This window comes from Gymnogyps californianus, chromosome 7, assembly GCF_018139145.2.
Source record: "Gymnogyps californianus isolate 813 chromosome 7, ASM1813914v2, whole genome shotgun sequence".
NCBI lineage: Eukaryota > Metazoa > Chordata > Aves > Accipitriformes > Cathartidae > Gymnogyps > Gymnogyps californianus.
In genome coordinates, this window is record NC_059477.1 from 30,864,365 (window position 1) to 30,878,622 (window position 14,258).

General features: G+C 39.5%; 1 protein-coding gene across 9 annotated transcripts in view; it reads right to left on the reverse strand.

The window, feature by feature from the left end:
* The window catches only part of CLASP1 (cytoplasmic linker associated protein 1), a 173,025-nt gene that overhangs the window by 60,248 nt on the left and 98,519 nt on the right, over positions 1-14,258 (reverse strand). For 3 of the 9 annotated variants that reach the window (XM_050899689.1, XM_050899687.1, XM_050899688.1), the window contains 3 exons: positions 13,663-13,770; positions 12,098-12,124; positions 10,163-10,330 (listed from right to left, as the gene is read on the reverse strand). In XM_050899689.1, the coding sequence (XP_050755646.1) occupies positions 10,163-10,330; positions 12,098-12,124; positions 13,663-13,770 (303 nt within the window). Of the gene's footprint in view, positions 1-224; positions 288-4,189; positions 4,298-10,162; positions 10,331-12,097; positions 12,125-13,662; positions 13,771-14,258 lie in introns of all 9 variants that reach the window. The other 6 variants (XM_050899683.1, XM_050899684.1, XM_050899685.1 and 3 more) reach the window with 3 other exon arrangements.

Sequence of the window (14,258 nt, forward strand, 5' to 3'; positions counted from 1 at the left end):
GTTTAAACACTGTTCACAATGTTCCTGAAATACAAAAAACTAAAAACATCCAATAAATGAAATTCAAAACAAAAAGCCACGTTGAACAAAAACAGAACAGAAAGCCCCACAGCGGTGAGAAGCACATGCCAAGTGCTGGCTGATGCACATGACAGCAAATGTTAAGATGGTGTAAAACAAGACTACGTATAAGAAGCGGATTCATGCAGTTAACGCTTGTTCACCTGACTGCCCAACAGAATCAGCAGTGGAGAGAGCACTAGTGGACCTGGAATGACGTCGAGAAGCTGCAAGTAGAAGGAATGGCAACACCCACAGGATTAACACACATTTAACCCGAGACAGAAAATGCCACAATCCAAAGGGGATGCGTGTGACCGCTACCAGTAAAGGTGTTTCATAGTGACAGGGAAATGACGCTGTATATGAATGCATAACAGATACAGTGCAAGCCCCACAGTGACGCCTCCGTCTGTAGCTTCCCCCCCTTTCCCCTATATCCATAAACACGATGCACGACAAAACTCATTTGTAACAGTCCCAAACCCGGTGCAGTTCAGCAAAAAAACCCAGTGCACATCAATCACGTTCCAGACCCATAGATCTGGAAGACAGCCATCATGAGAACGTGGAGCACATAACTACAGAGCAGGATTTAGATGTGTCTGATCTAAACCCCAAAGTGAAGCCATGATGAATGGTTAGGAATTGTGCTTGCAGGTATTTTTTCACAACATTCTAGCCTATGCATAAAAAAAAACATTAACAAAGAGAATGAGTAACCACATAAGTAGAAAGAGTCATACAGGGAGGTCAGCCAACCACTGCATATAGGTCTCTGGGTTGGGCTTCTTTTCCAAGTAAACACACGCACACACATATCATAGCTGTTGCTACTACCAAAAGCCTCTTGCTTTTAACAAATTTTGCATACATGTTTCTTGAATCTAAGTACGTACATGCACAAATAATCTGAATATGCACCTCATACACTTATCTAGAATTATACCACATGTATACAAATTGTTAATAGCAATGGAGCACACACAGTAGCAGAAGAGCTGAAGCCACTGGGACCAATATAGGTCCCACTTCAATTCCCAGTTGTCAGCAGCACATCAATCACAAAATGCCTTGAGAGGTTTTCAGTTCTTGGATTCAGCATAAAGGTGAGTTCTTGACGACAGTAAATGGAAAGCTGGTCCAGTCATTTCCAAATTACAGAAATTTAGTTTTTCTAAAGAGGTTTTCCCTGTGTCTAGCAATGACATGCTCACCTAGATCAAAGCAACTGACCCAAGAAACTGAGTGCCATTTGAACAATTCATCACCAGAGACTCACTGAAGGCCTTGTTGCTTTAACATCATTACTAGTACTGTCAAGAAACTGAAAAAATAAAGCAGAATCACCTTCTAATACAAACAGGATTTGTCAATTATTCATATACATGTGCAGTAGAAAAATCGTAAGTCTTCTGTTTAAGGCAAAGCATTCATAAACACAAATACTAATATTATAAAATAGAAATCAACAAAGTGAGAAAAATAAAATTTAAGTTTTCTCCCAGCTGTGAGAGCTTGACTAAAAGCTATACAGAATATGCAATGTGGTCTTTAACTATGGAGAACACATGCATTTATTCAAGAGAACAATCCCACTGACACCATAAGTAACTCATGAAAGATTTGCAGGATCAGTGCAGGATTATGGACTGAACCTCAAAGATTCTGAGCTCACAATTGCTTTCTCCCAAGCCATCCGCTGTGACCCTGTGGACGTCACTGCAAGATCAAGGCCCATGAAGAAATAGGAATAACAAAACAAAACAAACAAACAAAAAAATCACATCTCTGCAAGTAGGCTGAGTGTAGAGTAACTCTTCACTGGCGTTTCCTAACTTAGGAAGCAAGACATTTGGTGCACAGACATGCATAACTGCACAGCAGCCCCAAAACAAAGCAGAGCAATTTGCAAGGTCAGGATGTCAGTGTTGACATTGACCATAATACCGTTAAATGCAAGAATCCTGTCGTTTACATATAACTAGCTTAAGTATAATTCACTAACACGCAATTTAATCTTTATGAGCAAAAATAGACCATGCACAGTAGGATTATATTATCTTAGCATTAATGTAAGATTAACTGGGTTCTAGAAATACTGTAATAGAATGGTATTGTTTTGGCTTAAATTGACATATATAAATTTCTTTCAGATTAATTACACACTACATGATTAACAAGTTCATGAACATGTTCAAACTTAAAGCATTTTAATGAAAAAACAAGAAAAAATGACAATAGGATAACAATTATATTGGGTTACTATCACGTTAATACTGCCTCCCCGTGTTACCTTAATGACTTAATAACAATGTATTTCTAGAAATGCATTAATCTTCAGGTAATTAATTGTGAGCTAAAATGAAATGACCCTCTCCCCACTAAGTTTGTTACAAACAGTGTAACAGACACCTGTAACTGAAATTTTATAGTCAGTGTACAAGTCAGACTTAGTAGCGGTGGTAGTGTACAAAACACACCAACTGTGATTCTGGTACACTGCATTTATTTTTCAGAACAAGGGCTCAAGATAGTATTTCAATTAATGTATTTTCAATAAAATAAACAAAACACACCACAATGACATAGAACACTGATGAGTTAACCCTGAAATCCAGCCTGCTTATACCCTTTGGCTGGAGAAAAAAGCTTCATCTGAAATTGAAGCTAGGCAGGTAACTATAACAACGAGCTACAGTTGCATATCTACCACCCTTTCATGGCACTGGTATCAAATCAGCTTCATTTAATCAATAAGAAGTTCCTCTATTTATCTTAACGAGCTACAAACCAAGTTCTGAATGCTGAGCTGAACTCCTCCCATTTTTCACCAAAAATTGAGATATTACAGATAATGCAAATAGATTATTTTATAGCTCAAAATAATGAAGTTTTGAACCCAAAAGCCTCTCTAATATTAACTTGAAGATTCCACTCTACACCATTGAAATCAATGGGACTTCTGCCAATGATTTCATATGGATGAAGACAAACAGCCTCTGCACTGATAGCCAAATCAATAATGACATCTATGTAAGTTTAAAAGATTAAAGTACAGCATATTAATCAAGTATGAGAACCAAATTGGAAAATTTTGCCCACCTGCCTATATTTTTCATAACCTTTTCTCACTATTGGATTAAAGTTGCAGAATTAAGCCCAAAGTGCTATGTTCCGCTTACACACTCCATCATATACCTGTATTTTGTCACTATGTGCAAAATAGATCCTGTAATACCATTCTTCAGCCTTGATGAAATTTGTAAGAGCTTCTTTCTCATTTTAAGACCACATGCACAGCTATGAAATTACTACATAAATGAAGAGGGCCTGGAGATCAACTATATTTCATGTCTGAGATGACAAACAAGTCTTTCATACAACAAGTAATGTATTTGGTTGAATATATGATATGGTATTTGATCAGAAACATTAACTGTCCCGCTGTTTTCAGCATTGTGCAGAAAAACTTCTGCATGTGGTAAGTGTAATGAGATTTTCTATTTGTACTGTACACTTAAGCTGCACGTTAATGATGCTCCTTTAAAATCTCAGCCTTTCCATGATTTTAGGCTGCTTGAAAAAGTTTCCTACAAAATGGCATGTGCATTGTTAATTGATGATTGACAATGTCATGTAAAACCTCTACAAAAAAAGAGCTTCTATCTCTATTGGAGGATTTAGTATAGAAATGATACACTGTTCCTGTACCTAGCTGTAAGAAAATCAGATCATGAATAATTAGAGTCACTCAACAACAGGCTACAATGCTACCGACTACTTCACTGTGACCTAGAAAACAGAGGCTTGCTCTCCCGTAGATTTCCATCAGTGCTGTAAAGTGAAGTACAGCAGCCCCATACAAGCTGATTTAATGAACCTAAAAATTACAAAAGTTCAAACTAAGCTATTTTCCTGCTAACAGTGAAATGCTGAGAACCGGAATTGAAGCATGCAGAAGAAAACAGAAGGGAAACAGGGTTGGAAACGGGGAGTGTGTGAGGAATCCAACAGAGGACAGGAAACGAGCTCATTCCACCTGGCAGTGTCTTGAAAGGGCAATCAGAACAAGGGAAAAAGGAAAAAAATATTGACCCTTAAAGCTCCAATGCCTACATGTACTCACCAAGTGGAGGAAAGCCCCGAGCAGGGCTTGTATCTCGACTGCTCTCACGGCTGGTATCACGGCTGCACCCCTGACTCATGCTGGGTCGGGGGATACGACTGCTCCGTGCTAGCATGCAGCATGGAGAGTTTCAGAGAAGGTGAACAAGTTTAATGAGGACAGAAAGCTCAAAGTCAAGTCACATTTCTGTTAGTTACGGTAATTATTACATTAGTAATTATAATTTGCAGCAGCCTGCTCAGACTCTTTACAAACCAACTACCTTACATGCTGAGCTGTGTTTGTGATGTGAAACTTCAGCAGCATTAAATGTCTGGTTGACAGTCTGCTTTTTTCTTAAGCAATCCAAGTTTTGTTATTCAAGTAGAGCAGGAATCTTCAATCATTTAGGGGAGCTCTACTGTTACAAAACATGCAAAACAGACGAGGCTGAAACCAACCCTTCTGGAATATTTTTTCCTTAATTATAAGGTAAACACCCTTCTGGAACAAAACAGCAGATCAAAATTTTTATAAGTAGTCACAACACCAATATGCTATTTTTACACAGATTTGCCTTTCACAAGGATAGTTTTGCCATGAACAAGTACCCTAAGGAAAAAAGGTGTACTGTACAGACTTGCAGAGATATTTTTCTCCAATGAAAGATACTGGGAAAAAAGCATTTAGAACCTGAATACCTGAAAGACGGGTTAAAAAGTGGTTTGAATTTTAAGACAGCAGCAACTTCAGATCTTTAACAGAAGCTGTCTAACTTCTGCTCCTCAAACATTTCTAAAACCTTATATTTATGGTTTTATATGCACACAGATCGAGACATATGCGCACTTAAAGGGAGCTTTACACTATATTCTTTACTTTGACAAAACCCTACATCAACAAGACTCTTATCTTTGGTCTGGCAGCTATCAAGTGTTCAATTTCCCACAGCCTAATAAGGCTTCTGCCTATCAGCTGTGTCACGGGAACTCATCATATGCACTCTTCATTTGGCCAAATGCAAAGTAGAAGATAGAAGACTGAGCTGCTTTCATAGTAAAAAGCAATCCCACTGACTTTAGCTGAAGTTTCGTCCAAGTAGGAAAAACAGAGCTAAAGCAACCTTAGAAGGTTGCTTAACATCAAGGATTTGAATTTTATGACTTTATGAAATGAGCATTTTAGGTATTTAAAACTAGATTACTCCTCTGCAAATTCTGTGTCATTTTGATATGAAAAATGTTTGCAGAAAGTTATTTAATAAGCTTTATGCCCAGTAGAGAATACAATGTTTTCTTAGGTAAAAGAATAGCAGTTAATCATCATCAGTTTACGTTGAAGAATTTAATGACTAAAGAGGGATTTCCTTTGCTGTTTTGAAAAGTCAGTAGCATATTTTAAGTGTTCAGGAAAAGCCTTTAAGGAATTTTCTCATGCACAGAGTAAAATCTAACCTACCAGCTTTGATGACAATGTAGCAGAGGCACACACACATAACATGAACTGCTTTATACTAATACTTTAACAGTATCCTCATATTTATAAAAATAGTGCCATTTGCATGCTTCAGAATATATTTACTCTTATAAATCTCTGTTAGTTTGTATACAGGATTTAAATGCCCAGACTCAAGCTAAATAAGTTCCCCTACAGTGCTTCTGTGGGCTCATATACACTGGGTATATCAGTATCCTTTCAAGCAAAACAGTACAGAACAAAATAGAAACCTTCATATTTAGGCTTTAAAATTCAAATATAGACTACTGCCAGATTCTTGGTTTGTCAAATCCCTCCCAGTTTTGCAAAACCCAGCTCATATCTCTCAGATGAATTAATGGTTCTGATGGTTGACCTTTGATGTCAGACAATACAAGATGAGCTATTGACCAAGTTGATTAGATCACCATAATGTCTAAAACTTCTGAGTTAAATGGTCTTACAATAAATAAGACAGACTAAATTATACGAACTGGATGAAATTAGGGTCCATGAGTACAGTAATCCTACCTCAGATGTACAAAGAAAAAAGCTGACAGGTGAACTACAGGTGAAAGTAACACTCTGAAGTCTTCCACACAAATACTTGCTTGAAATTGAGGACTCTCTAGAAGCAAACTTCTCATTCTTGGGTCTCATGCTTCTATGTAAATAATGGCAGCCTTCACATCAGGTTTGCACAAGCAGTCATTTCTCTTAAGTAGAGAAGATCTGTCTAATCTTTTCTATAATACAACCCTACTAAAACCAGCAAAGGCTCTTTAGAGAGGGAGAGATGTGAATGACTAAAAAAATTAATGGATGCACACAGTACATTCTCCTTCCATAACAGCTAACAGCAGCAGCATGAAGTATGAAGAAAATGCACTTTAACTGCATGAAAACAGACTAGTAGGACAATGCCACGGATGAAGCACAATACCGACTGCACAAACAGAGCACCCAAAACCAAACACTGGGTACTTCATGACTAATGGTCAAACAAAAAGATTTGCATGTTACTGGATACAAATACAAAAGCAAGGAAAAAAAAGAATGAATTGAAAAGAACTGAATGATGAGTCTGTTGTGGACTCCCAGGCACCTGCCTCACATTTTTACTGCTGTGTTGTGTAGGGAAGATCAGATATCAGCTGCTCAAAGTATTTTCTTTGGGCACTGCCAGCAGTAAGGGCCAGCAGTGTTGTCATTTAGACAAGACTCTTGTACTGTCACAGCCTGTCTTTGCAGTGCAGGCAGATAAGACAGACGTAAGTCTCAATTTCAGACTTCCCAGCCCCCAAAAGCTGGACAGAAATTAAGTAAATGAGTGGCAAAATTGATTAAAAGGAGTAGGCAGGATGAAAGTAGACAGTGTGCCCACAGCCAGCTCTGGACTGAGAGCCTAGGACAGGACAAGGGTAGGTTGTTTTCAACAAAATCCCAACTTTCTAGATGTGTCCTGTACGCCTAAGTTTTACCAATTTCATCTGGAAAGTCAGAGCAGTTGGATACGGTTCACACCATTATTAAAACACACTATTAGGCTGTCTTGTACCAGTGGAACCCAACAGATGCAAACACCGCCAGCAGAACTCGATAGCACCCCTATTTACCGATCTACCACTTGGAAGAAACCTGTCTTTCATCAGGGTGTGATTTTTAATGATTCTTAAGTGGAGACTAAAAATCAGCAGACGCTTCCTTTACACCAATACAAGCATTTTAAAAAGCCTGTAAATGCTGCCAAAACAGCCAAAGGAAAGCTCTGCAGTGGGGTACACCCAGCAGAGGCAAGTCAAGAACTGCCCTCAGCTTTCCAATAAACACACGCAGCATAACCTCAGCAGAAAGAGTGCTGCTGCATGAAACTGATAGCCAGCTGTGCCTGCTCCACTTTTTGGAGAATGAGACAATCTCTAATCTCTCACTCCTTTCAGATCCAACTGTGTCACACGATCTGCTGAGCATCCAACGGAATTAACTTCAAGCAGATAAACTTTGAATCCATGGGAAATGGACATCACCTTTATTGAGGAGATCTCCTTCAAGGGGCCCAAAGAAAAGCTTGAGATTAAGTGGACTATGCTCTTCCTTCCCCAACAGGGTACCACCGCTAGTAAACCTCCACGGAGCAGACAGCAAAGGCAAGCTTAAAACTGAAAAGCACCACAGAGCAGGGCCATATAGGTGACCACGCAGGACCTCAGCATGCCAGATACGTTTCGTTGTGCTGCCTCTTGGGAAACAACGTACTTCTTTAAGGTTTCCAGCATATAGAAGGAACGTACTTCATGGATACCTGTGGTCATCATGGAAATCTAAGCTAGCAGCAAGGTACTGATGCTAACGGGCATCCACATGCAGAGGCTCTACTAGCTTGCTACTGCACCAGAAGGGCCTGAAAAACTCCAGTGGATGGTTCCCGTATAAAGCCCAACTGCACACAGGGACCCACACTCTGTGTGCTTAATCCTGCACATGCAGCATTGGTCCAGCTGCAACTCCCAGTCACCCCTGCAAAAACTACACAAGTCAATAGATGAGTTATGAACAGGATCCAGGAATTACCCATTTCTAACAGCCTGATCTGCACAACGGTTCAACACCCACTGCACTGCAATGTGACCACAGACTTAAGAGATGTTTCGGCCCATGGGATAAGCACATGTGTATCAAATACATAAATAATCCCACAAAGCCTCAAGTATTGCATATACATTTGATGTCATATGTGCTCAAGCACCTTCTTGAATCAGACTGAAAATCAACATATTTAGGACCAAGGTGAGTGGGAGTCTATTTAATGAAATGAACAAATGAAAAAAAGTCAAGGAAAGATAGGGACTGAAGCAACACAGTAAGAAAGCATAACATACTGTTAGCTACTATGTTATAAAGTAATAAATATAATGGAATAATGGTATAAAGATGACAGCTCAAAAGCTATCTCCATCCAAGCCAATATTACCATTTTCAAGATCCAATAGAGAGAATTTCAGCAACTGAGTAGTAAAGGCAACACAAGTGTCAGACTCTCCTGTTCCCGTAACAGCCCAAAAGAACAGGCTGTGGCCATCAACCCGGGGAGGGCAGGTGGAAGCCACACATCTGATAGATCTGTCAGAGCTCTCTCCCACTCCCAAAGAACAAGCACTGACTCTGTTCACAGGGAGCACATCAGAGCAATGAGATATAAATTACACTTTCAAAAGAATTCAAGGCTCCTGTAATACACCTGAAAGCAGGCAACCCAAGAGTGAGGATTTTACGCAAGGCAATTTCCCTTCAGATGTTTGAGACTGTTTCAAATCAGACCACATAATGTGATTATCAGCTTAAGCGTGTATGATGGTACTATCCATCATTCTTTGTTTCCTTCTAAAAAACAATGTTCTTCTGCAGAGTGATAGCAGAACAATTACCTCTAATATTTGGGAGGCACTTTATATTTTAAAAGCAATGAACAGAAAAGCACAATGTATTCATACAGATGCCATAAAATAGATCAGACATAAGAACATTAATTTGGAAAAATAATCACAATGAACATGCAATATTTTTTTTTTAATCATAACAGTATATGCACTCAGGTGCTTTAAATTCATTTCAATATACTTGAAGAATGAGTACTTCTCTATTAACAACATACTCTAAGTAGAAAGGTAGCTTAAATGCAAAATACAATTGCTAAGGCAATAGTTAAAAATTTAATTGACAACAGTAGGGCTATAATTTCCATCAATTTCAACCTACCAGTAAATTATTCGGAGATATAAAATAATAACATAATTTAAAGTGTTCTTCCTCTACGTAAGCTTCAAACTTATGAAAACATTTCCATTTAAAAAATGAAAACAATATTTACTTATTCAGACAGCACATTGAATACCTTTTCACCTCAATTCAGATACACAAAAGTTTATATATAATGATGCTTACTCACCTGACTTAAAAAAAATGAGTCTGCTGATAAATTTGAAAATAAAAACTATTATAGAATATTTACATAACAGTCACTGAGACAAGAATATTGGAAGCAGAACAATTAAAGCATAAGTCTAAAACGCCGTCTAAGAAAGTGGCTCCAAGATATTAAATATGAGAGAAGCAAACCATTTAAGCTGCAAAATTTCTAAAATAATCCAAGAAGGTGCTTTTTGCCCTTGATTCCAACTGACTGTAAAGATTGCTCAACTCATTTTAGGACTAAGCTATTGATGCCAAATGAGGTATTTTTGCTGTGATGGTTATTCACGACAACTGTTTTTGCTGCTGATCTAATAACATCGCTCATGTTGAATTTCAAACAGAAGACATCTCATGACACGTTTAGGCCTACTTTGAAACTATAGCTCAACCTGGAAAATTAAAATTACTCTCCTACAAACTAATCACATTAACTTGCCAGCTGAAAAACTCAGAACAACAACAGTAACACAAACAATTTCCTAGTCAACAGGAAAGTCCCTCCTTCGAGCACGCTGGTCAGCACGTCACTGCAGTGACTATTCTTACCTAGTCCTATTCTGCTGGGACTCGTCTCTCGACTGCATCCCTGGCTCCGAGGGATCTTGCTGCGCTTCTCTGAAGATGATGGCACCGGCTGGACTCTGGATGTTCCACCGCTCAGGCCACCATAGGCGCTTCCTAACAGCTTACCCGGAGAACTAGACCGGCTACCAGCTAGAAGAGAACCAGAAATAAGAAAAAAAACAATTAAAAACCCCCAAGATTTTAAATACTCTGACAGCAAAACTGGAACACAGTCAAGTCTATCTAAGAATTTGATCCAAATCACTCAGAAGTCTAATGGGAGTGTTCCCCATGGGAAACTTCGTTGAGGAAGACCAAGGAAAGCCCATGGTCAATAAACACTGACATCAGCAACCCTGCCTGTATGAACCACGCTGCCCAGTTGGGATCGAGACCAAAGCAGACACTGCAGTGTATGAATACCCCAGCTGGCTTTATGTGAGCTTGCGGAGGTGCCAGGAGCAGCCTTGCTGCAGCAGCACGGAATTCACAGGCTGCTTCACCTCCTTGAAGCAACACAAATTAGCCTGTGTGCAGAGCTGTGCTGCAGCATGCCGGCTTCTGGCACAGCTAACCTGCCGCAAAATAGCTCAGGCATCTTCATGCTACACTGCAGTGGTGGCATTACTTTCCTGCAATAATTCAGTGAAGGAAAATTTAAAAAAATACCATCTCAACAGCAGCATATCAGCACGATAAAGGGTAAACCAAGTGAGCCTGTCACATCTGTAGAGATGCTGGGTTACTTAGGTCTGATCGGTCAAACCTAAGCTGTTTAGTTATTTTTCAGCTGGAGAAAATTTTTAGCAAGTTGAGTAATTGGCCTGTTTTATTTTTCCTTGTCTGAATAGTCCGTGGCAAGTTTACATTTCTTCTAAGCCATGTTGTCTGCAAGACAGTCTACTAACCAAGATTTATTTACATATTTACATTCCAGCTGCAGTAGATATATCTATCTGAAATAGTCTTGCTGTCTAACTCAATGAGCTAAATAATACTGGGGGATTTTTTGCTGTGGATCTTCATTTACTAAGTTGTTCAAAAATTAAGTAATGCTAGCTTAAAGGTAATTATAAAGAACTGTGAGAGTAATAGATTCAAGACTCTTTTTTGCTTCTTCAGGTATATAAAACTCACTGAAAATTTGCTGCTTATATTACCATTCCTGACATGCAATTTGTTTGGTAAAACAGCCAGGCAAAGTATATTTGAAAAGGTTGCAAGAACATACTTGGGCAAGCTCACATTCTGAACCAATATTCATGTTGGTTTCTTTCTGAAAAGTATCTACACATCTCACAAAAATTTCAGTTTCAGATACTATTATGACTAGCAAGAGTTAAAGATTGTTCTCCTGTCTTAATTTAAGACGATAGGCAATTCTATTAGTCTCATGGACAATACCATAACACATGTATTATTTTAACTTACTTGCCCCCTCCAATTTCTTGGCCAAAGCCTTTCTGAATCAATCAAATCATATACTCCAATACTGTATGTGGTGCTGGCTCCGTGCCTGCCCCCCCCCCCCCCCTCCCCCCAAAAGTGAGAATACTTGTGACGGATGCCAGTCTCACACACAGCATCCACACCCTAAAAGCCAAGACTCCTCTCAGTTACGCTGCTGCAATCTCACTGATGTCAGTAGGGTTGCACTGAAGTAACTGGAAGAAGAATTTAGCACCTGGGATTTAAGCTGCAGCAATGAGCCAGCTTCAATATGCAGAATGTACGCTTACCATGTTTGATTATTATGAAAAAGCAAAATCACCTGCCATACACATTTGGATTTATGACTTTAAGAAAATGCTTTTTAAGTCTCATAGTTAGGAGAGAGTGAGGGAAGCTAAAAGCTTAGCAGTTAAAAAACGTGAAGGAAATAACGTGAGAAAGCAAGAAAGGGAAAACATTTCTTACCACCAGCAGGATTAGCTGATCTGGATCCTTGATTATGAGGGCAGACCAAAGGACAGGCAAAAAGTGGATTAAAAGACAGCAAGGCAATACAGCGTTCAGCATGCGGTTTATGCTATACACAATACAGACAGATTTATTTACAAACATGTCACTCCTAAAGCCTCTGCAGAATGCAGTGAGTTAATGTGCAGATGCGACTAACAATTTCCCAAGGTTGATCAGCTTCTTACCTAAACGTGAACCAACACACCAAGACCCAAGTTCTGCTCTAAATTACACCCCAGCCCAGTCTGCAAAATTGCAACAGGGTTATCCACTGTGTGGGCATGGAGAATTTGGTCCTGTGACCGTATTATATTTGAATTCATAAGTTACTTCATGCAATGTTTGGCTTAAGGATAAAGATCGCATCTGGTTGGGCTAGGCTGGAAACAGGATTCAGCAAATTACACAGCAGATACGACCATCCTAAAGCTTCATAAGACATTCTATAAAAAAAATTAAGCCCATAATCTTTGACACTTTTGGATACTCAACTATTCTTTAAATACTTCTGAGACTTGTCTCATCTGGTCTGACCATTTTTCACCAAACTAAGCTTAGGGAAAAAAGGTCATTTCTGGCTTTGGATCAGCTTTAGGTTCAAAACCGTAGAAATCAATTTAGATCAGCATACCAAAGTCCAAATTCCTTCATGACCTCAATGTAAAGATCTCCATTTGGCCCCATCCTGAATATAATACTTCTCTCTCCAGCTCTCCCAGCCTAACACAATGCTATAAACTGCTTCTCCATCCCTCCAGCATGATAGAGCAAAGCAATGAGAGCATGAACAGAGAAGGGCTTTTAAACAGGGGTACAAAGTAAGACAAGTCCTCAGAACAAACAGGTCTTTCCACAAACCCCATCTCTTCTTACCCACAAGCTTGAAGGTCTTCAAAACATGAGTGGCCTTCTCCCTCCCCCCAGTTCTTTTTAAAGTTTGGTGACAAAATTCTCCTTAGATACACATGACAAATACGCAGCAGCACCATATGTATGGCTCCTAGGGGAAAACCATGCCTTGCCAGGAAGCCAGAGAGCACAGATGTGTCATGTGAATCAGAGAGCAGAACCATCTCCCCCATATATACACAAAATACGTAATGTCCTATTTTAAATTGATGCCAAATCCCATTAACTTTAGACAGCTTACATGTTACACATACAGAAATACAGTCACATAAGCAGGAGAAGCTTGGTAGGGCAAGAACCCAGGACAGCAGTAAGCTACAGACACAGAGGGTGTCTCAGTGGGACCCAGTGCAAGTTATTTAGTCCTACACATCACAGCAACATGAAATTCTGCTGCACAACTGGTAAAAAAAGGCAGCAACTAAGCACTCAGATTTGGGGCCCTATTTGTCAGCAAGAGCACACACTGGCTGAGTTGGGATTCGTTTTGTTACATGTCCAAACGTTATTACCAGAAAGTGAGCTCAATCCTCAGCTGATGCTACTACAATTCAAGAGAAACATAGTAATAACTATTTGTTATGCACCCCCAGAAATAAAACACTTCTTACGCTGGGACTGGGAAACTACTTTAGCCCGGCTGCGGCCTCGGGTATCAGCAGGCGTTGAGGTGACACTTGTGGCACTGCCAGAGCTCTGTCTCCTTGTACGAATCCGACCTGGAAGAATGCAAAGACAATCAGACTGTTAATAGGTTTCTTCCAAAGGCAGCAGCAGCGTCTAACATGCTGTTCTATGCTTTCAGGGTTGCTATACACACATTTAACCAGGGTACAAAAGAATTTTACAGGGAGAGGCACCATTTTTTATTAGACTGGCTGAGACGCAGGGGAGGGAGTGGAAACAGTCACAGTCCATGAGTCCGAAAACTTCTTTGCTTTCTGTAATGCTATCAGCCAGTTTAATTAAAAAATATTACCTCTCTATAGCCTTTGCTTCTGTTCTATAGTAGCTTCTTTACAAAGGATCAACAACAAAAATTTCAGTCTCCTAAATGCTGCTTCCTATATCAAATTATTACTTTCTGACAAGGCGATCACCCTTTCAGAGACAGGCGTGACAGATGCCCCCACAAATTCCATCACTGGGATTTCCAATTAGCAGTTTGGTGCTTTATATCCTGCTTTACATGCGCAGGCTGGCATGC